At 42.9% G+C, this 23,145-nt stretch overlaps 1 protein-coding gene across 2 annotated transcripts in view; it reads left to right on the forward strand.

Moving 5' to 3' along the window:
• The window catches only part of LOC137171502 (zinc finger MIZ domain-containing protein 1-like), a 117,408-nt gene that overhangs the window by 57,948 nt on the left and 36,315 nt on the right, over nucleotides 1–23,145 (forward strand). For both annotated transcript variants that reach the window (XM_067575455.1, XM_067575456.1), the window contains exon 3: nucleotides 17,363–17,486. In XM_067575455.1, the coding sequence (XP_067431556.1) occupies nucleotides 17,418–17,486 (69 nt within the window). In that variant the 5' untranslated portion in view covers nucleotides 17,363–17,417. The remainder of the gene's footprint in view (nucleotides 1–17,362; nucleotides 17,487–23,145) is intronic.

Below are 23,145 nucleotides of genomic sequence, written 5' to 3' on the forward strand. Positions count from 1 at the left end.
TTATTTATTCAAGAAGAAACTCTTCTAGAAGTGGTAGATATGACTGGTTCAACCCTGCTTATCAGCAGCGCGGGCCGTGTGTGGCAGAGATAGCACGCGGCGAGTGCGTCACAGAGAGCGTGTGATTGGAGCCGGATTCAGGAGTCAAACAGTGTTTTATCTCTTGTATATCAATCACGGTGCACTGCGGCCCCTGCGCACACAAGCACCAGAGCACACCACATTGTTGTAGCAACAAACATACTCTGACGTGGTATTGTGGTGCCCTTGTTTTTTTTTTTTCCTTATATTTTTTTATAAAGGTTACTGTTGTGTTGTCAGGGAAGCGGGAGAACAGAGTCCCAAGACTGCAGGTTCACAAAGCTCAGCAACAGCAAGAATAGAAATCATAGGAATCCTATTGTCAGCAGCTCCACAAGTCAATAGTCTTTACAGGGTTTTGTGTTAACACAGACACCACGCGAGGCAACAAGCTGCACTCTATGAAATGCACTCCACTCTGCAAGATAAACTTTTGTCATCAAGGAATTAGAGTAACTATCTGCTTTGTGTGTTTTCCTTGTGAGCGAACAACACAGCAAATCAAAAGAATGTTTACTGGGCTGCAAAAGAGAAGTGGAAGTGGAGAACAACACCATGTTTCCTGTCTAGTGATTTGTAAATTAATTTTGGCCTGGAAAGCCGGCTCTGCTTACAGGGAGTTTTCCCTATAAACAGTGAACTGGAGACTCCTGCCCCTCGAGTTCTTTCCATTCTTTCCACTGTGTGTGTGTGTGTGTTTGCACATGCTCTCTCACACACACACACTTTATTCCCTGTTTGGATTTGACTTGTTTGAAACATTAATTCTAATTGTTAAGCATTTTCCCCCACTGGTTTTAACTAAGATATTAATGATGTGTGGCTTGTTAAGGGGGATATAACATGCTTTTTGTAATTTTCTGTTATTTTCATCCTGTTGTGATGTCAGATGTCTGTGTTAAACATGGTCAAAGGTCCAAAACTTGTGGTGAATGTAAAAATGCTCCACTGCAAGTCAAAAGCCAGGGCTTCAGCCTGCTCTGAACTCTCCATTTGCAATGTTACCTCTACTTCCTCCTCGTGATGACATCAGATTGTTCACGCATGTCCTCAAATGGCCGTCCGTTCCGTAGCCTTTGTTGCTAAGGTTGTTGTTAAGGTCGTTCCACAGGTTGTTAGCATTATCCTCTTGCATATTTCGGACCAGATTCAGGGTCAAACATGCAAGGATGTATTTGAAAAGTTTCCCTTTTGAGTAAAGAATGAGAAGAAGAAGTGAAATCCTACTACTACTGTTTGTTTATGAGAGGCAGCTTCTGGGAGCTGGCAGTCAGAAGGGAGTGGGCTCATCGGGAGGGGGACCTTAAAGAGACAGGAGCTAATACAGCCTGTTTCAGACAGAGGCTGAACTGAGGGGCTGCATAAAGGACAGGTTTAAGATAAATAAGGAGTAAGTAAGGAGTTGAACTGTAAATCATGCAAAAATATTCCAGTAGAGCGCCAGAATAAAAATAGAGAACTGGCAATATGCATGATATGTCCCCTTAAAAGGATAATTTCACAACTTGGGTCATAGTTTTTGTCATTGTATTCTATTCTTCTCTATCTAACATTGTACTCACATGTAATTGTTGATGGCAGCATTGCTACAATAAAGCTTTCCAGGGCAAATGATGAAACAGGTTGCAAAAAGATAACTTGTATCACTGCTTTTGGAAGTAATGTGTCTACATACACAGCTATACTATGTACATTAGGTACTGTAGATCTCAGCTCAACATTTGGGAGTACTATGTTGTTATTATTGATAGGAATGATGGCGAAAACTATGCAAATAAGACCCATGTTGTGTGAAACCGGAAGTCATGTAAAAAGATCAAAAACAGCTAAAACTGTTTGAATTTGTATAATCAACAGGGTGTTAAATGCCTTTAAGAGCCAACACTTCTACTTTTCATGTGCCTCCTTCCTTGTACTTTTTGTTTTGCTTCGTGTGATCAAGATACTAAATTCTTTGCCCGAGGCACTTCTCCATTTTTTGATGTTTCTCCCTACAACACTCGAGTCCACCGAGGCCAGAGAGAAAAACAACTTCTCCAAGTTTAGTTGTTGAACATAATATGGAATCGTGAACATCGGTATTGACTTGTGTCCCACCAGACCAATTTAATCTGTGATTCTGCTCGTACAGTGCATCCAGCAGAAGGAATCATGTTATTAAGCCCTCTTAATGAAACAGTCAGAATGGACTCTCCATATCTTCTTGCACTAAAAAAAGCTCATCTAAATGGAAAACACATTGTCTTCATTATTTGCAAGTGTTGAATGAAGGCAGTTGCCATGGTTACAGCCATCGGAGGCTGAAGCCTGGTTTGAGGCCAGAGGGGCTACAGGAACAAAGTGGCTCCTAATGGTGAGATTGTACAAATGGCTCTCTGAGAGGGTTATATATCGCTGGCATTTCCATGTTGGCCAACACTGTCGGAGCGCAACAAATGATCAGTTTCACATCATATCCTTGTGTCAGCGCTGGCTCTGGTTAATGAAACAAGATAAATCTCACCAAGTTATTTGCTATTCCACAGCGCAGTCTACTAAATATCTCAGAAATATATTTCTAAATACCTACTCTGTGTTGTTTTCCAATGCATCGGCTTTTAAAGAGCTGTGCGGAAACTTCCAGTGTACACCAATCAAAATGCAGATTGTCTACACAGCGTGGTGTCCACCCAGGAGAATTACAGCTGAATACTAAACAGCAGTAAGCTCTCCGTTTTGACGGGTGTTTATGCTTTTGAGACAGAAAGAGACAGGCAAAATGAGAGAGAGAGAAAATGCAGCGCTTAATTCATTTTCTTGTCTGAATGTAGGTTAAATTACCTTTAAATCCCACACAGAATTGCACATTGCAGGTAAATGAGTCACTTGGCAGCTGATAAGCAGCAGCAAAGACACGCTGGGAATCGGAGACAAGGTGCCTTTTTGCGGAGAGAAAGACACACCGCTAATAATAGAGGAAGCAGTCGTGTGGGACCCTCTCTGCTCTCCGATTCATGTCAGATAATAATTGGTTTACCTGATACGACGCCCTATGTTTGGACGGTGATGGGGCAGCGGTAAAACAAATTACCAGGGGGTTGACCTTTGAGAGTGCGGCGTTGACCCCAGCCAGGGAGGCTGCCTGACAGGAACACCAACACCACCTCAGTGCCATACAGCCAATCTGGATGTTGTGTGTCGGAATAGGATCTGATATAAACACTTATTATTGACAAGAGTTTAGGTTTGGATTCAGTTCAGCTCGATGACGACAGGGATTCTTTAACCACAAAACAAAAAAAATGTGAAACTGAATACTATCTCCTGTATATCAATGGTAGTCTATCAAAAGATTTAGAAATGATATGAAAAATGATGTAATATTAATGCATTTCTCGAGTCTTACTCTTATTACTTACTGATAGAGACCGGCACTTAATGATAGATAATGTTCAATAAAAACAGTACTGTCCTTTACCGCCTTATCTTAAATTGATGTTCAATTCTGGCATGTTTTCAGGAGAATAATATAATGAAAGGATGTTGTGTAGGTTTTCCAGCCCTGAGTAGTGTCTACAGGTCTTCCTCTGATGTTACCTATGGCCCCAAAAAGGTCAAAAAAATGAGGGCAGCCTGAATGTAGCCTGACAGGAGCAACCCAGGGCAAAAAAGTTCATCAAAAGAGCACTTGCTGCTGCTTGTAAAGCTTACTTTGTTAGTGAATAGTAACAGATGATGACTGAATAATCATTTTTTAATCAACTTAGCACATCTGTCATCTGGATTATTACAGCTGAACAGTTAGAGGACAACGAGAGATTTTAGTGAGTAAATCAAACTGAAGCTGTATAATATGGAAAAAAAACAGTGTTTTAAAAACTACCAGTGGCAATTAACCTGCGTTTACTACAAGGTGTCATTCAGAGCAACTTTAAGTAGATGCAACAGCAGTTTTCTGATTGCCAACACTACAAACACAAGCAAGTGACTGAGTTTTGGTGTTTGCTGGTGCTCTAAAGCTCCAATTTGTTCACAACTCACCATTATAAACGCATCAAGGTTCTGCAGACTGGTGGCGGCTCGCTGCACCTTATTTGTGCAAGATTTATTTTACCCTCGCAAACAGGTTGTTCACACGTCTGAAAAGAGATGTTTGTGCTGTAGCTGGCCTTAAAGCCTGTTTCATGTCTTTGTTTATCTGAGGAGAGAAGAGTTCTCAACTCTCAAGACTTGTTTGTCCTTCATGGGCTCACACAATCTGATCGAGCCAGACTCTTTTCTTTCAGCATTCGCTATGAAGCACTCATTGATGTGATGAAAGAGATGTAGGGCTTTCGAATGCCCGGCATGACGTCTACAATATCCATTTTTCTGTAGATCAAGACTAGATATTCTCCCGATGTGAATTTAAATCCCAGGGAATTGTCTGCGGCCTGCAAGGCACGTAGCACTGTCTCAAACAGACGTCGCTCAATATTATAACACAATTTGTATGTTAAAAAGGTGGCCCCTGTTGTTTGGATGTGTTTCTAAGTGTGTGTGTCTGTGTGTGTGTGTGTCATATATCGACCAGTGGAGGATGTGTCGCTGACAGGGCAGCCTCTCTGGCCATTGTGTCGGGGAGGGGAGGCTGCTTGCTTTCAATCCATTATTGACTAATCTCATTAGCCGAGGATCCTAACGCTGAATGAGCCGCAGAAACTGACTTCTCTCCCTCCCTCTCATTGAGATACACCAATCACGTGCGAACACACACACACAAACACAGTCACATGCAAACTTACTTGCATGCACACATATTGAAGTCCTCTGCCAGAGAGAAGAGGGAGTCACTTGTAATTATAGACAGCAGTTTTGAAAGAAGTTTTTTTTTTTTTTTATTGCCCCTAATTAATCATTTTAATTAAGTGACTGCCTATCTGTGCTTTCTACTGGATTAGCTAATTATATGTTCAGCACTTTCTACTTGTGTCCTGACGTATGTGCATGTGCCCCCTTCGCTTTTGTCACATGGCTGCTTGTACTGTATCACTGTGACAGACTGTTTGGCATGCTCATGGATCACCTGTGCGTTTTGTAAAAACAACCGCTTTGCATATCGGCTCGCTCCTGACAGTGTAAACTTTGCAGTCATGGAAAAGGAGATGCAAAGTGTCAATCTGATTTGCACAGAGACTTAATAATAGTTTGCGATCACGCAGCAGCTCTGCCTTGGCATTTGTTGTTTTTATTTGGTTGGTGTGTTTGTTAGTTGCCGGCCAGGTGACTGGGGGCCGCGCACCTCTGCAGTATCACCGAGCAGAGAGAGAGCAGACCACTGCAGAGAGAGATTCATGACCCAGCCAGCCTGTAATTGCTGATGGTTCAGCAGTTTCGGGGGGCTGAAACAGGAGGATACAGAATTCCTCAGCTTTTTCCGCTTCTTGCAGCATTCATTTCCTCCTCCTTTCTGATCCAGTGCGTCTCCAGTTCTCTCCCTCAGTGTCTCGCTGCCTCTCACACCTTCCCTCTCAGTTTGTCTGTGTGTGTGTGTATACGCCTCTGTTTGTCTTAAGCTGTGTGTGTGTGTGTGTGTGTGTGTGTATATGTGTGTGTCCTGTATACTTCTAGAAATGCTTCTGCAGGCAGCATTGTTTATGTCCTCCTGTCAAGCTACCTCAACTTCCCTGATGGATGATGTGAAGCTCTGTTGTTTGCCAACAACTAGAAAAGTGTTGTAGTTAAATTACACCCATGAAGACACAAGATAGGATTTTACTCACCATGAATCCGTAGATAGAAAAGTTTTCTCTTCAAAAATATTCTGAACTGATGCTGAAATAAGTAGTTGATTAATCGATTAGAACATTTGTAGTCATTACCATTATAAATTTAATATCTTGAAATGTTAGACTTTTGGCCAAAAACATTCAATTTCAAAATAGACTGAATAAACAACCAATGAATGGAAATGACATGGACAAAGAAACCTCTCTAGCTTTATTTATGGAGTGTCAGACTGACATAGTACAGGCACTTTTTGAGGAAAAAAAGGGGTGAACTTCCCACAAATTGCAACAGAAAATCTGACAAATGTTTATAACTCATAAAAGTCTCCTCTATAATATATAAAAGTCCTAAGAGATCCAAGTGGATAAATTGTATATATTAGTAAACTTGTATACAAGGCAACATAAATTGGCACTAATCCATATAAATGTTGGCACTGATGACCATAAACTTAAACATGTTAACTTTTAAGTAAAAGTTAATCATTGCTGGTTATCATCAGTGTAAATTATCTGGCTCATCTTCAACATTTTCATCATCTTCATTGTCATCACATGCAGCCTGAGGTGAATTTGCACACCCCAATCCTTTGCAGTTGTTGCATGTGACACAACACTCGATGTCATGCTTCTTGCATGTGCACCTGCTGCTGCTAAAATCACAAACAGAAGATGAATATTATTTTTTACAGTACAGTAACTAACAAGTAACCACTAATCAACCTCACTAATGGCAAATATTGTAACTTTCAACTTGATCATTTTTGCAATGAATCCTGTTCACATGAATTTTGCAGATCACTCAGTTTGTTAACCCTTAGATGCGTGAGTGATTGGATATTACACTCTACCATAAGTGGGTCAAAAATAGCCCATATTAGTGTCAATGTGTTTTATAGAATAAAAACATGCCATTTCATAATTTTGGTTAAGAATAATGATTTGTATTATATTTTGGTCCACACAAGAATGATTTCATGTTTGACATAAGTTTATTTTTCACAGATATTGAACATTACTAGGATACTAGGCTATCTAACAGGTTTGATGCCATTACAAGCAAGCTAGAAAAATCATAATAAGAGCCTGTCTGTCCATTTTACACACATCAAACTACTCAATTATGTCAACAACACAATCACAACATATGGAGTAATGTTAGCCAGCTTATTTAGCTAACTAGCGTTAGCTAACTATGAAGCAGGCTAATTTGATGGTACATGATAATAACATATACTCTTTCACACAATAGTCATGAATGTGCAAATATGTTGTTGAAATATATAAGCATAAAATGTAAATTAAAAATGTAAACGGTCTGATATCAAAAACACATTTTTTGAAGAATAGCCTACCGGGAATATGAAACGATAAAAACTTTTCATTACAAAGATATTGCAAGAAAACGAACCTACTGCGTCATTTTGACCCACTTATGCATCTAAGGGTTAAGAATTCCCTTTTGCACATGCACTGTACATCCAACTCCATGTCTTATGTAAAACACAGTTTCTGGTTGATTGTGGACACTACTGAACCCTGTGTGTGGACATCAGACAAGAAGACATGCATTTAAATCAGTTTTTAAACATGGGCAGCAATGGGAAATTGTGTAATCACTGATTCCACTATTTTTAAATACTTCCCACCACTTTTGACATGTTATAAATGACATATTTATGAGCCGAGAACAGTTGAAAGAGTTTCTGTTGCAATTTGTGCGGGGTCATGTCGTATAATGCCTGTACTAACAGTGCAGGGATAAGCTTAAAGCACCCTTTGATGACAGACAAACAACCCCTCACATTATTGAGTTAGCTGAAAAGAAGTAGTTTTTTTAGCATTAATGAAAGAGATTATGTGTGTATGTGATGTTACTGTGTGTAGGTGTGAAAGGATGTGGCTGTTATCGCTTCATTTGACAGCATAAGTCTTGAATTGCGTAACGCATGCAAAAAGCCTCCTCTGTCCTAGCATACAATATTCATTTGATGCTATTTTTAGCTCACTGTAAGATTATGTAAAATGAGACATACTGTTCTACAAACATGTGATATGCATTTCTGGGACTGCTTATATACTCTTTGGCTCACTTTTATTTAATTCTATCATGCTGTAGTGAGTTCACAAAGAGCACCATACAGTAAGGTGGATGAAATGATATACATTAAACAAAATAATCCTGGATTCCTTCAGTAAGAGGTAAGAAAGACATCCACTAAAAGTATTAAATAAATGTCTTCAGTGTTTGATTGAGGACTCTGCTAAATCTACTCCCTTGGAGAATCTCCTTCTTCTCCCCAGACACATTGGCATTCTTCACAGCCACATGTGAGATGAGAGGCTTCCCAATTCATTTACACAAAGGCAATCAAAACATGGCAGGCCACAATCTCTGGCAAATTAGAGCAGTGCAAGCGGCGTGATGTGGACCCGAGCAGAGGTCGAGGAGGGTGGAGGGTGGAGGTCTGTCTGTTGCATGGGATTCATCACATGCCTGAGTGTGTGTGTGTGCGTGTGTGTGTGTGTCTGTGCGTGTGTGTGTGTCCCACAGCTCCATAAGGAAGATTTGTGACACAGATTTACGGCAGCCTCTACATCAGCCCCCCTCCCGCATGGCAGACCCCCACTCCGTTTACAGACACACTCGGACACAGACACACTCTGCTTGGTCACGGGGGGTGGGGGGGGTTGGGGGTGTAGGAGGGCGGTGGGGGAGGGGTGGGGGGGGAAAGGCTGGACCGCCGCAGTCAAAAGCCTCCTCTCTGCGGATCAAGCGTCCGCCTGTCTGGTAATGTGTTGTCATTGACCAATTAGGAAATCCAGATCAAACAGGCGCAGGGAATGGCCCCTCGCTGCCCCTCTCTAAGCACTCTGCTCTTTTTAATTGAGCACATTTGTGGAATGAGAGGCTTCTCCCTGGAGGGACTGATGGCTGCAGATACTAGCAAGCTGTTAACACAGGATCAGTCCGCTCAGTAAGGTTATCAAACAATCTGCTGATATAAAAAAATATATCTTCATGAGCGATGCCAGGTAGATGATCCTAATGCAGGTCTGTGGAGTGTAGGAGAGGATGATTTTCAGAGGGGGCAGGTCTTTGAATGTTTAGACACAAAAACACAATAAAGTTTTGGAAAAGAGCAGAAATACTTGTTCTGATGGAATTAAGGGAATATAAACACCCATTAACAACAGAGCTGAAGCAAAATGTCAGAAAAATCTTAAAAATATTTTGTGTATCGATTTAACTTAAATTGTGACTATGTAACTTTAGCTGAACATTGGCCACTGTGGCCACAATTAATGTGATAATGCTAACACATAGTCTAGCAGAAGTAGTTAGAGTGATGTCATCAAGACAGCTAACTGACTCCGTAATGTTCATCATACAGCTGAATGGAGCTAAAGTTCACTAACATGAGCATAAACAAGGCTAACAAAAACATTAGCCGCCGTTACATACCAGACCAAATAAGGTTGTAACAACAAACTCCTGAGTTTGCTGAGTTTAGCAATTATGTACTTTATTGTTTTAGCTGTGCTTCAATACATTTAATGAAACCAGGAAAGTGCTTAGATTCAAAATTTAAAGTTGTATCCTGACTATATGATATTTTTTGTCATATTATATACAATTATAAAATATAAAATCTATCTATCAACAATATAAATCAGGAAGATAATGTAAAATCTATTAAACAGCAGTCAATATGCCATTATGAAAACAAATAAGCAGTAAACAAATATATTTTTTATTCCTTAAAAATAGATAAATAAAATTAATAAATAACATTGCGCTGTGGTTAGGAGTCAAACAAATAATGGCTTTAAAAGTCATTTATCAGGCAAAAATGCCAAACATTCACTGGTTTCTTATTTTATATCCTTATAAACTGAATATCTGTTGGTTTTGGACTGTTAGTTGGACAAAAACACTATGTTAGGACTTCATCTTTTAGTTGTGGGAACTTGACATTTTATAGATCAATCAAATAATCATAATCAGAAGATTAATGATAGAAAAAACAGAAACTGATATTTTAAAATGGAGAGGTTTGTGAGGTTGTTATGAGTGCTGGTAGTTCGTCGGTATGTCTTCACAGGCTTCTTCGGTGAAACAGAGAAAGCTCATGTTGCTGCTGTCCATCAGTGTGTCTGCAGGTTGAGCTCATGCACTATTTAAAATCTCTCCCTCTCACTCTCTGCCGCTCTCTCCTCCCATTCACTCAAAGTCACAAAAGGCCAAAGGTCACTCTCACAATGGAGACAAGGAGGTCGTCCATCCCCCCTTCCCACACCAATATCCCCATCAAACACACACACACACAAGACAGCAAACACACACAACTGCCCCTAACTTATCACCACAGCCTGCTCACCGTACACACTCGCAAGGCAGCAAACACACAAACATGCGCGCCCTCGTGTTCTGCTCTCAGCCTTCTTTGAATTCCTTCCCATGTATCTTGCAGCTCGCCTGTCACTCCTCCCCCCAGCGCTATCAGTCTCTCTCTCCCAGACCTCATAATGGCTCCTCCTGGGTAGCGGCTGCGTCTGCGGCTCCCGCTATTTCAAAGTTTTAGCTGGCTGGATTAAGCGTGGTATGTGGAAAATGAACAGCCACTCACAGGAGGGACACATGAGCTGAATGCATAATAAACCAGGAGACTGGCAGGAAAGAAAGAAAAAAAAGAAAATGGGAGGGAGAAAAAAAAAAAAGAAAAACACTCACAAGTTGTCTGGAGCAGTGTTGGCACCTACACAGCAACAATATCACTCACCGAAATGGAAATAAAATGCCTCTTTGACTTTTCCTCTGTGCTCACAATCAAAGGCAATTTTTAAGACAAAGTGTTTCAAGGGGCTGAGGGTAGTAGTGACGGCTTTCTTTGTGAGATATTGAGTGCGAATTCTCCTCATATCGCAACAATAGCTGCAGGTTTACACTCCGGCTCGCTGGTTTCATCATCATCACATGCCTCTGAAATTCTTCGAGAATTGCAGAGGAGAGGGGAGCTTGGCAGCGAGCGGTGGAGCCGATAGAGCATCACTGGCAGACACAGCGAGTGTAAGGCTAGCTGGCTAGCTGTTAGCTCCATGCTTCTCAGCATTTGATGGGGCTCTTAAGAGGTGACGTGCAGTCATGTGGCTCATCTGTGCTGCCTCTACCGCCCCGGGGGATTTGACCCCCCTCCCGCCCCCCCCCCCCTACTATTAGTGCAAGGGTGGAAGGAAATTAAAAGAGTAGCTGTTTGCAGGAGGCGGTAGTAGAGGGCAAAAAGGAGAGGAGAGATGGAGGGAGAAACCGCTACGATGCTCCTCATGTTGGCATGTGACTAGGACCATCTCCTCTCCCATACTCCTTTGCTTGCTCTGAGTCAGGCGAGGTGGAGGGTGTGTGAAACTGGCCCCCATCTGCCTTTGTCCTTTTTCTTTTCTTTTTTTTTTTTTTTTGTATCGCAGCCGGCAATCGGCCTCTGAGACTCTGTGAAACGTTACACTTGGTTAGAGAGGAGATATTGCTTAGGCCCCTCTCTGATCCCCGACCCACTGTTTTCTTCTTCTTCATCATCTTCTTCTTCTACTTCTTCTTCTTCTTCTACTGGGGGCCGTGGCAATCGTGGGGGCTACCAGTGACCACCTCTGCCCTCCCTCCCTCCCGCTCACACCAACATGCTCCCTTTGCTTTTCTAATCACGCTGCAGATGTGCCTGATGGCTGAACAATCTCTGTGTACTGAACATTGGGCTCCCGCTGGAATCCAGGAGGCTTGTTTATGTGAGCTGTCATGAAAAAAAAAAGGAAAAAAAATGTGAGAGGGCAAGGAGGGAGGGAGCGAATGTGGGTCTGCGTGAGACAGAGAGGGAGTGGAGGGAGAATGGGAGATGGAGAAAGACAGAGGGGAAGAGGGAAAGATCAGTGAACAGCGACCAACACAGCAGGGCTCCTTGGATTGAGTGTGTGTGTGCGTGTGTGTGTGTGTATATATGTGTGTGTGAGTGAGTGAGTGGCACAACTGCGAGCCCGCCCTCGCTCACGGTTGCCGCTGGAGCTGCAGACCAAACCACATTAAATAAAAGAAATCCATTCCCAAGCCTGTTAAGGAGACATGTGGGGAGGTGCGAGTGTGTGTGTGTGTGTGTGTGTGTGTGTCTGCACTCGAGTGGCTGTGTGTCCATATGTGTGTGCAGCAGAGAAATGGGGGAAGGGAGGAGGAGGAGGTGATGGAGCAGGGCTGAGGGGAGGGGAGGTAGAGCAGGGAGGTGGGACAGGCAGGAGGCAGCTCATATTATTCTCCGTGCCAGCTCTGGATGGAGCCTGCCGGGGATTATGGCACATTCTGTAAAGCAACAATGGAAGCGGCGCCGAGTCGTACACATTTCCATCCTCTCTGCTTTTTCCTCCGTCGAACAAACACAGCTTTGTCCTCGCTGCCTGCCTGGCCACTTACCAGGCAGAGAACCAGGCGGACACCTGGAGTCCTAGAACTGCCCTCTCCAAACTAAACACCCCTCCCTCAGTGCAAGAAAACGGTGCCTCTACAATGTTGAGATAATTAAAGGGGAGCTTTCACGCCGGCCTCGGCCGACAGTCGGAAGAAAACAAGACATATCTCGGAATCAAAGCTCATTAAAATCATGAGGGTGAGGAGATGCTTCCTCCCCTCCTCCTCCTCCTCCTCCTCCTCCTCCTCCTCCCCTCCTCCTCCTCCCTCATCTTTATCGCCCTTAAGCAAGTGCTGCAAACAGCCGAGCCCTAGTCAATGATGGCGCAGATTAGTCCTTTATTGCCTAATTCACCTACAATAGACGACACGAGGGGACTCGATCACCTTGAGCTGAGCATCTCGACGTGTCCCCACGAGGTGCGAGAGTGATGCTGATTTCTCTGCTCAGGCCACCTTGTTCCGTTTTAATAGTGTCAGCAGTACTTTGAGCTTTCGATTAGTGAGGTGTGTGTGTGTGTTTCTGTGTGTGTGTGTGTGTGCGTGTGTGTTGAGGGGGGTGTTTCACACAGCTCTGCGGAGGTGTAACACCCTGCCTGTAATGTTGTTGTAAAGCACATTAGGAGTGACTGAGGGTGTTGTTATGGTATCATGATGCTGGTCCAGCACTCAAGGGAAGGTGAGAAGGTGTGTGTGCGTGTGTGTGTGTGTGTGTGTATGTGTGTGTGTGTGTGGGGTCGGGATGGTGGCCAGCACAGCCTTTCTGTGTCTTCTGCAGCCAACCGCAAACTCCCTGCCTGCCTACATCAATGAATACTCCGGCCCTCTTGAGGCAGGAAATGCATCTTTATTCCTTTAAAGGATAATTCCAATTTATTTCAACTTGGGATTTTATTTTTGTAATTTTGGTCATTATTTCTATCAGCTACGATAACATTGTACTCACCACAGTAAAATGCTGAGATGTGGGAACACAGCGATATCACTAAAAAGAAGAACACAAGCAGTCACGTGAGCAGACGAGAAACCCCCAAGTTTAGTTTACTTCCCAAAACCTCCATCACAGCCGACAGACTGACTTCCTGGTTCAGCTTTGACCTACTGTACTTAGCCATAGTTTTTCCTGTGAAATGAGGGATTATTACCCGCTTTTTGCGTGCATTCACTCCAAATAAAAGTCATTTTTACTGCAGCAATGTCACCCTGTTCCCAGATCTCAGCAGGTACATGATGAGTTCAGCGTTATCATAACAGATAAAAATGACTGCCAAAACTTCTAACCCAAAAATAATACCCAAGTTGTATTAAACTGGAAATATCCTGTAAAGACACAGTGCCCGACCCCAAAGTAGCCTGATTGTTTTGGTTCACAAGCCATTTATATGAATAAATTAAATCTGTTTACCACTTCCCTGCGCCTTGACAGCTCAGCTGAGAGACCGTGTAAAGCGGCGAGGGTTCGTGATCCATTTGTTCTGCTGTGATGGTGGGATAAAGCTAATCATTGTCTACTCTTCTCCCCCTCTGACTGTTTTTATCCTGCAGAGCAGAGGCGCACAAACCTGTCTATGTTACATTAACAGGCTAGAAGCTCTCTTTGAAGGTGCAGGGTTGGGTTATGGGTGTCTGGAATAATGTTTAGATTCCAGACTGTGCAGTTGTGACAGTTTGAAAAGAAATCCTTCTTACTTACCAGAGATAATGTTCTGCTTTAGTGTCTTCATTTAACATTGTTTAGCATCACCATCTTGTAGTCCCCGCCGTGGCACAGTTTTGTCATCAAATTAAATCTGCAGCCCTTTTCAAGGTACACTTATGTAACATGATCACGTAATGAGACATACATGGACTCTGCCTGACGGGAGACAATCCTGTCCTCTGCGGGGTGCTGTGTGGAAACAAAGCCTTTAAAGTGGTGGCACAGGGGGGAAGAAAAACATTGTTTTACCCTAGAGGTGGGCTGATAGCACTGTGAAAAGCCCATTTGAAGAGGTAGGCCTCATCTGTCACTGGGCAATGGAGGAGGCAGCCATGCAGAAGCCCCCTGATTATAAAGAGATAATTTCATCCAATCCTCCGGTGGTGCTCCATCGCCTTGCCGCCATACTCCACTGCCTTTCATATTTGTTCCCAGCCTGCATCTCCTCACCCGTTTCGTTTTATTACAGCTCCCACTCAATACATATATTTTAGCTCCCCCTTGAATAGGGACAGAAAGCGGGTCTCCCTCATCCCCTCCCACTCTCCATCCCGTCTCCACCTCCCCCCCACCCCCCACCCTTCCATGTGTCTTTTGTTGTGCAGGAATCCACAGCTCTCAACTTGTTGTGTAACGCCTGCCGTGCAATTTGCACTAATTTCCCCTCAAACACTCAAAGACGTGTAGCAGGATTTCTGGGGTAACTAGCTGAATCAAGGCAAATAAGTTCACATAAGGTGATGGCGCAGAGAAATTAATAAATGATAACATATAGGGGAAGGGCTCATAATTGCATCTGTTGTTATATCTCTGCACCATCCCGGATTTAATCTCTAATTTGGCTCTTGTTAGTCATTAAAGATATAACAAAGGACTAGTGTTTAATTAAAACAAGCACACACACAATATCTGAAAATTAAATTACTCCCCAATACTGTCAACTCATAATTTTTTAAATTTATCTTGGGAAGAAAATCAGTGTAAATATGTGGGCACAGGCTTTACGGTGTGAGGAGGTCAGAAGTACTGTTATGATGTGTGTTTAAGAGGGGGGGGGAAAGCAGGCATGGTGAGTAGCACCCGAGCCTCCGTCTTTCCAATCATTTTAACTCACTGTTGGAGGTAGGAGAGATGACACAGAGAGAGAAAGAGGTAGAGAGTGAAGGAAAGGGCAGGAGAGAAGAGAGACTGAGGGAGCAGGTCGACTCGCTCATCAATAACCACAAGGTCAGACAGGCAGTGCCGGGCTGAGTGGGCCCTGTTAGGAAGCAGCAGCTGAGGATTTGTTGAGCTTGTAAAGGCTTAAAGCAACACCGCTCCGCCTTCTTTGTGCCGATAGCCAGGCCTTTGAAGGGCCAGGGAGACACCTGCTGGTGGCTGAGGGGCACAATGGTCCATGGTGGCCCTCGCCAAGAATCAGCTCAGCTCAGCTGACACAGACTGGGGACTGAGGGGACTGTTATAGCAGTAAACATGAGAGGGATGTATATAAAGCCGACGCATGAACATATATCATCGCTCACGGTGATGCTTTTTCTCTTGAGTGACATTTATGATGTCTTGATTTGAAATGCTGAAAAACAGAACAGTGTTTGATTCAATTGCTCGATGCGAGGGTTGGTGATGAGACATATTTAAATTGTTTATTTAATGCATTGTTTTTTATTATTTTTCTTTTTTTTATTTACCTTTATACCCAGATAGTCTCTTCAGATCAGAGTATCTCAAATTCAAGAGAGGTACAAAGTATATAGTGGACCAGATTTCTAAATACCACACTTTCACATCACTTTATAAAAACAAATACTTAAAAAACTTTATAATTGCAGCTGCCCCTAAAACCTGCCAAGTCTCAAAGGTGTTCGACTCGTGAGTCTAGACCTTCCTTAAGTCTCAAAAGTCTGTCTACAAAAATGTCAACAAACAAATACTTTCCATCTGCAAAGAGAAGCAGAATGGAAAAAAAAACTCTTCCAATGTCTCTTTTTTTTTATGAGCTTTCTAATTTATGGAGAGGAATGCTCTTGTGTGCCCTTCTCTCCTCTCAAGTACAGGCATGAGCAGCTCCAATAGGTAGCATAAAAGCTCTTTAGCTGTCTAGTGGAGTAGATTACTGGCCCTGCCGTTAAATCCAGCTAGAGACCCCTAAGTGAGCATTATCAGTATGGTGCAGCATGCTGCCTCCTCTCTCTCTCTCTCTCTCTCTTTCTCTCTCTCTTTCTTTCTCTCCCTCATCTCACCGGTACTTTGTGCAGTGAAATTTCTCACTGTGTGATGGTAATGGAGAAAAATGACGTGAGGGGGGGGGGGTGGTCTGACTGATGGGAGCGAGTGTTTGAGTGAGAGATGACACGCTGCAGGAAGAGATGCCCCTGCAGTAGCAAGAAGGAAAGATTGAGACGGGATGAGATAAAGGAGGAGTTAGGGGGAGAAGAAGATGGGTGCAGATGGAGGGGTACCCCCTTTTCTGCACCCACCACCACCACCCACTTATTAATTCACTTACCCCTCCACTTGAAGCTGCCGGTCACTGAGTTATAGCCAGCACCCACAGTATGATATTTATATGACATTGAATGCAGCATTAAATCAGACACCCACAGGCAGAATTGATAACCTTTAATGTAGCTTGTAATACTTTTTAACTTGTGATAATGTTATGTAGCATGTCAGATCTCAGTCCTATTGTTTGCCTTCCATGAAAAATTATTCCCTCGGAACAAAAAAAAAAAAAGAAAAAGAAAAAAAAGGTTTTCCATAAGCTGCTGCTCCAAAATCAATAGTGCGCTGTAAGGGGTTTTGTTAGAGGAACTCTTATGTAGCCGGAGAGTGGAGGGGGGAGGAGGGGGAGAAAATGAAATGTAGAGCATGTCTGGGCCCAGGGTACAGATAATTGTTAACCAAAGATTACATAATGGCTAAGTAATGTAAACAGAGAACCACATGCCAAGTTAATGTTCTCACAGGCCAGGATGGAACGATTTCTTGCAGTTTTCTGAGGTAATGCTGACAGACTGGTGGGCTCTACATAATGTGTGTGTGTGTGTGTGTGTCCCTCCACCTCTGTTCGTTTTCACCCCGAGGTGCTTTAAACATGGTCAGACATCCTCTCTAAGTCGTCCAGTGTGTCCTCTGCGAAGGTGTATGGCAGCGTTTGGGGCAACCGCCAGGGCTTGTTAAGGGTGTCACAGAGAGGAATGTCATTCTTTGGGCTCTCTGAGGTGCTTGTCACCTGCCAAATCAATATCTCCCCTGCTCGGCTCACAGCACTGCGCGCACATATACACACACATACACACACTAAACTACAATATCCTGGTGGTGATGGGATTGGCAGCTTCCCTGGGAAGAGGCGAGCTTTTACACTTGTCTTTGTTTCTGTTGCAGAACGCTCCAGTTTAATGGCTGGCAGGTAGAGAGACGCCAAAGAGGGACAATCAACATGAACTCGATTCCGTCGATGGACAGACACATACAGCAGACCAATGACCGTCTGCAGTGTATCAAACAGGTGAGATGCAGCGCTTTGGTTACACCAGCTGTCAATCAGTTGTCTCATTTACCATGTCACTTTTTATTATGTTAGATTAGGTGAAAGAGGTTGACACATACAGTACATCACATGCTGCGTGTCTTCATAAATGTCAGTGTAGGCAAATATATAATACATACTGCATGTGATATGGTACATGCAGAGGTGGAAAGTTAATTTACACAAGTGACAAGTATTAGAGTTAAGTAAAATCTTGAGCTATTGGTACTTAAGAGTTGGGAATCTTTCTTACATTTAAACCTTTAAATGGAAAAATAATGTTTTACTTTATTATATGAATCTCATGGTTGTAGTTATTTTTGTACAATCAGATTTAAACATGAGATAAGTTGCTATTTTCACATAAAATGTCGAAACACTACTGTTTTACCTTGATGGTGGTTCATTTTTACATAATTAATTATGTAAATTAATAATTATTATCACAAAGCAGAAGAGCAGGAAAATCCACAAAACTGGACATACAAGGTTTTCCGGGACAGTTACGATGTCACACAGACTTCAGTAAACTTTGTAATAATTCAGTGTAGGATTGCGACTTTTACTTCAGTTCAGTCGGTTGTTGGATGGATCATTATGTAAATGTACAATATGCACAGTGTTGGGCTCTGACCTTGTCACTCCCCACAAGAAAGCATCAAGCTCAGGACAGCAGGGAGTGGGGAGTGACGATAGGGGAACATAGACACAGAGCTTACAGGTGGATGCTGGGGTGGAGGTGGGCTCATGAAGTTCTAACAGTAGTGGCAAGTGATCACATAGCTTTCCGGTGAGCGGTGTGCCAATGGCTAAAGGACATCGTAGTGATCATAAGGGTGTGGTGTATATAGTATATGTTGCAGGGAGAAGTTGATGGGCAAATGTTTAAAGACCCCCTTCAGACATTTTTTAATATATAATTACCACATTCAAATCTTTGAAATGGCATCTTTTCCTTTTCCCTCATTAAAAAATCCAGAATCTATGAATATGCAAATATTTGTTATTTCAAAGGTTTTGCTTACTGGACACAAGATGTCTCCTACTTCACTGTAAAGTTCATTCTCAGTGTTTGTGCACTGGAGGCTTCAAGTTTCCATATCACACTTGTATAATTTGAATATTGGCTTCCGAACTAATTGTGATGTCACAAATCATGATAGTAGGCCCACCCTTTAAAGACAGATTTTAAAAGGTGGCACAGAGAAACTTTCCACTTCAGGAGATACATTTTGAAAATATCCCTCTAGTCTCAAACTCTGCACATACATCATTCTGCACAGTGAAGCTCAAACATCCAAGTGAAGTAACAATAAACAAAGCACATTTTTGAGTGGAGTGGGACTTTAAATTACATTTGGCTGTTTGCAGTTGACAGAAAAAAGTAGGAAACCAACACTCTTGGTTTCATTTTCCAAGTTTCTGCTTATACACGCTCATACAGACATAAACCATCTTGGCCAGAATGTATCTGAGTCTTCCTGTTTGGCCACAGTAAGTGACTAATCTGTTCAGTCCTTTTATCAGGGCTTTGGTGTGACTCAGGTTAGTGAGTGGGGTCAAAGAGCAGAGGCTCCCCTCCCACCCCCATCATCACCCCTCTGTCTCCCTCCACCACTGCTGACTGCCAGCGAGTCCTTTTGTTCTCCCCTCACCACCATTTACTGCAAGACGAATCTCTGGCAGAATTAAACAGACATACTTGCGTAACCCCGGGCTACAGGGTTTCTCCCTTTGATCTCTTTTCTTAACTGACGGCCCGTTTTGTTTTCGGGTCTCTGTGCTGAGGTCCACCTCCTGAAAAGTACATCAGAAGGCCTTTGGGACAATGTGTGGGGTTTGCACTTAAACACAAGTGTGGATGTGGCAAATTGTTTTACCCTCGGCAGGGAGTTCCCAGCTATTACTGAGAAAGAGACAAGGTGAGGCACATAGAGAGACAGGGCAAATGTTTATGGAGCAAACAGAGGGAAGCCCCTATGTGTAGAGACAAGCTATGATGTTCTTGAGTAATAAGGTAGAGAGAAGTAAACAGACACTCTCTCTCTCTCTCTATGTGTGTGTGTGTGTCTTTAGTCTGGTTACCTTCTTCACAGCTGCATATTAAATATGCAATATACACTCCTTTACTAATATGGGGTGAAATTGAATTTTGTTAATGCGCCGTATGATCACATTGCTAATAGCGGGTGGATTATTCTATAAAGAAAGTTCACAGAACAGAACAACACAAAAAGTGTTATGTCGGGAGGTTAAATGTATTAACCCCGCAAGGCAAAAATTTAAACAAACATGTCCCAATGTTAGCGGCCGGGGGAAGCAGCACATGGGTAAACATGCCAATTAGAGAGATCCATGGCATACAAGGAGGCCTCCAGTCCATCTAATAAATGGTTAAGCGCCGGGTCATTTCAAACCAACCAGTAAGAGCCAGCACCCTGCTAATAGAGGCAGCTTTGTGCCGCAGACAATCAGGGTTTGGAAGGCCCGCATAATAAATACCATTTATGTCCTGCCAATTAGACCAGCAGTGAGCCCATTCAGCCGGCCGTCTATTCTCCTCCCCGCACACAAAGATGATCATCAGGGGAGATCAGAACAATTAACTCACTATCTTCTCCCCTTGCTCCCCATTGTCCAATATCCAAGTCATTAAAATAATTAAGGAAATATTGTAAACCAATCCAGCTGTTTGCTTTAATTGAAAGTGTGCACATGCTGAAATTTGGCATCTTGAAGTCAGTGCGGACGTGGAGCAGGAATATAAATGAAGCCTCCTCCATTGTGTTGTTGTTTTCTGGGAGATGTGACATGTCTGTCTAAATACTCCCAGCCAGTACAGCGGACAGGGGAACAAATTGATTTTGTTGCTGAAATGATAAATTACTGTTGAGCGCGATGATAAAGTGGAGGAAATTGGAATCCGTCGGCCTGATTGAATCACAGGGTTGAAAGTTAAATCAGAAATCATTACGGTGGTAAGTTTTAAATTACCGCCTTGTTGTGAAATTGCATTCATCTGATTTTTAAACAATAACTTAACCAAACACTTCATAAACTATGAAAACATGGTAATTTTCCACCCTTAGATGCTAATTCTGACATTTAAAATGTAAAATCCGTCAGATGTATCTGCATTGTCTGACATGAGTGTAAAAAAGTAGTTCTAGAGGTTAATGATAACAATTTACATCCCCATAATCTAATAGTTTGTTTGACTTCATCTCATAAACTGAATTATTCTATGTAGTGCTGAAACCTTTAGCAGATTAACTGTTTGAAAAGTAGTCGAAAACAATTTTCATGGTCAACTAATCTTTTAAGTCAGGAAAAAATGCAAAACTGGTTCAAGCTCAAACGCATGATATTCTTGCTTTTCTTTGTTTTATATCATTTTAAACAGAATGTTTTGGTGTTTTGGACTGTTGGTCGAGACTGGAATATCTAATATATCTAATACGGATACCTATGTTTACATTCATACTGGAAAAAGTAAACAGTGTTGACAGGTTGACAGGTCTGTTTTGTTTGTTTCCTCATACCAAGTGTTTAGGAAGCTAAACACTTCAGAGGAACGCATCTGTGACTTTTAAAAAGTCATACAGTGAAATAGATGTGTTCACTTGTTTAAACTCCAAACAGGCGAGGATGTTTAAAAAGTGATACATAAAAACAGTTATCTGACTTCACCCCCAACACATAGTTTTTCATTGGCAGTTTGTTTTCCTCTGGTGTCCTGGAATTGCACCGTTGAGAACACTTTGGGGAAGATTGGGCTGCTTGATACTGCTGGTATCTATTTTAGAGACAGTATTTTTCCCTTCACGGTGGGGAAGCCAGTGTGCTGACAGACTCTCCACTCAGTGATACGAACAGAGGTTTGGCGGAAACTATGAACTCTCCTCTCGCTGCAGGAGCACTTCCTCAGACTGTAAGTGTCAATATATCAAGATAAACTGGAAGACAAAACTCTCTGTACTGCTGTACCGGCTATGCAGCTGTTTTTTTCTGCCACTGTCTTCTTTCCAGGGTTAATTGTCTCCATTAATATGTTTTCAGTGCTCTGGAGCGTCGCTGAATGCGGAACAACAACAGCAGCAAGACCAAAAGCTGTGATTTTGAAAGGATAGGGAGTCTTTGCCAGATCGCGTGCGCTGTCACATTCAGTTTAGCTGCAGATGTGCAGATCAAGTTGTTTCCAGACGTGACTGCAGATTATGACTGTATCTGTAGAAAGCTGTATTCTCAGGACAGCGCAAGTCCCGTTTGTCTTTGTTTCCCCTCAAACTGGGCCGAGCTTTAACTGGGGTGTAAGTGTTGGAGGATCATTCTCCCCCAGGGGATGAGGATATGGGGAGTGAGGGGTCTCTTGGCCACTAGTTTAGGTTTGATTGGTGGGTTTTGGCCGGAGTAGGGGGAACATCTGTGGCGTGGCACTGCCAAGCTCTCCGTGTGACAGCCACACTGGTGGGACCAATTGTTCTGAGTGCAAAGAACAGTAATCACTTCAAGCCCAAGTGGTGGTGTGTTTTTTTTTTTCTCCTCCCCTCGACATATTCTTCCCCCCTCCCCACCTCCCTCCATCCTTGGTGCGCTGATTGCGTATGTTGTCTAGCTTCCAGACTCATCTAAATTTAGCATCTGTGGATGTGTGTGTTTCTCCAGGAGACTTTATCCACCAGTAGGATTTTCATGCTCAGCAACACCACCACGTCCTCTCCTACTCTCCCCCAACAAAGACATGTCGGATGAGTGGGAAACAGTCTCGGACAGCGAATAAAATGAACAAGACTGGTTTCATCCGGCCCTTGTCAAACGCCAGCTTTGTAAATTGATATGAAAGCTGCCTTATCAAATCCTGACCTCTGCTGCCCCCTAAAGAGCAAACAAGAAAAAAGCACTGCAAGGCAGTGACTGTACCGCTGTCACTTCCTCTTCTCCTTTTCCCTCTGACAGCGAAATCAAAGCACACAGACGTGTTAAAAAGGCAGCTATTCACTTTAAGCTGACAAACCTCTCTATTTACCTTTGAAGCCATGTAGTGGGAGTCCATTTGTTCCTGGTTTGTACAAGTGCACTACAGAGGCTTGTGTGCATAATCTCTCCAAAGGCAACAGATTACTGCAGAGTGGAGGTGCTGTGTCTGCTCTTCTGTGTATAAAGTGATTCATATTGAGGATTGAAAGCTTTTAGAGAAGAAATGACCAACAGCGTGCCCGAGCTGGCGACCCAGAGAGGTCCATTTTTCAGTTTTCTTTGCTGCTGTACAGCAAGACAGACAACAGGGTTAGTGAGTGGGCTGCTGGCTCCGCGAGGGGAATGAATGCCATAAAGGGGTGCCTGTAGGTCAAGGAGCCTGTTGTCAGATAAAGTCACAGCACAGCTCAGGGCCGACTGGTGAAATAAGGGCTTCCTCGGCTATTCATACAGCCATATAGGGAGATTTATTGCACTCAGTGGCGAGACGCTGCTACTAGAAACCTGGGGAGAGTGAAGTGGAAGCATGTGTCTGAGTCTAATGGGGACATACCCCTTCAGCTCTGTGCATTAATACTTTAAACCCACAACATAAGTAGAGTGTGATAAGCAAATTTTCAGGAAATGTGGTCGTAAAAAAAATGCTGTTTTCTTTTTAGCC

The sequence above is a fragment of the Thunnus thynnus genome, chromosome 20 (assembly GCF_963924715.1).
Source record: "Thunnus thynnus chromosome 20, fThuThy2.1, whole genome shotgun sequence".
NCBI lineage: Eukaryota > Metazoa > Chordata > Actinopteri > Scombriformes > Scombridae > Thunnus > Thunnus thynnus.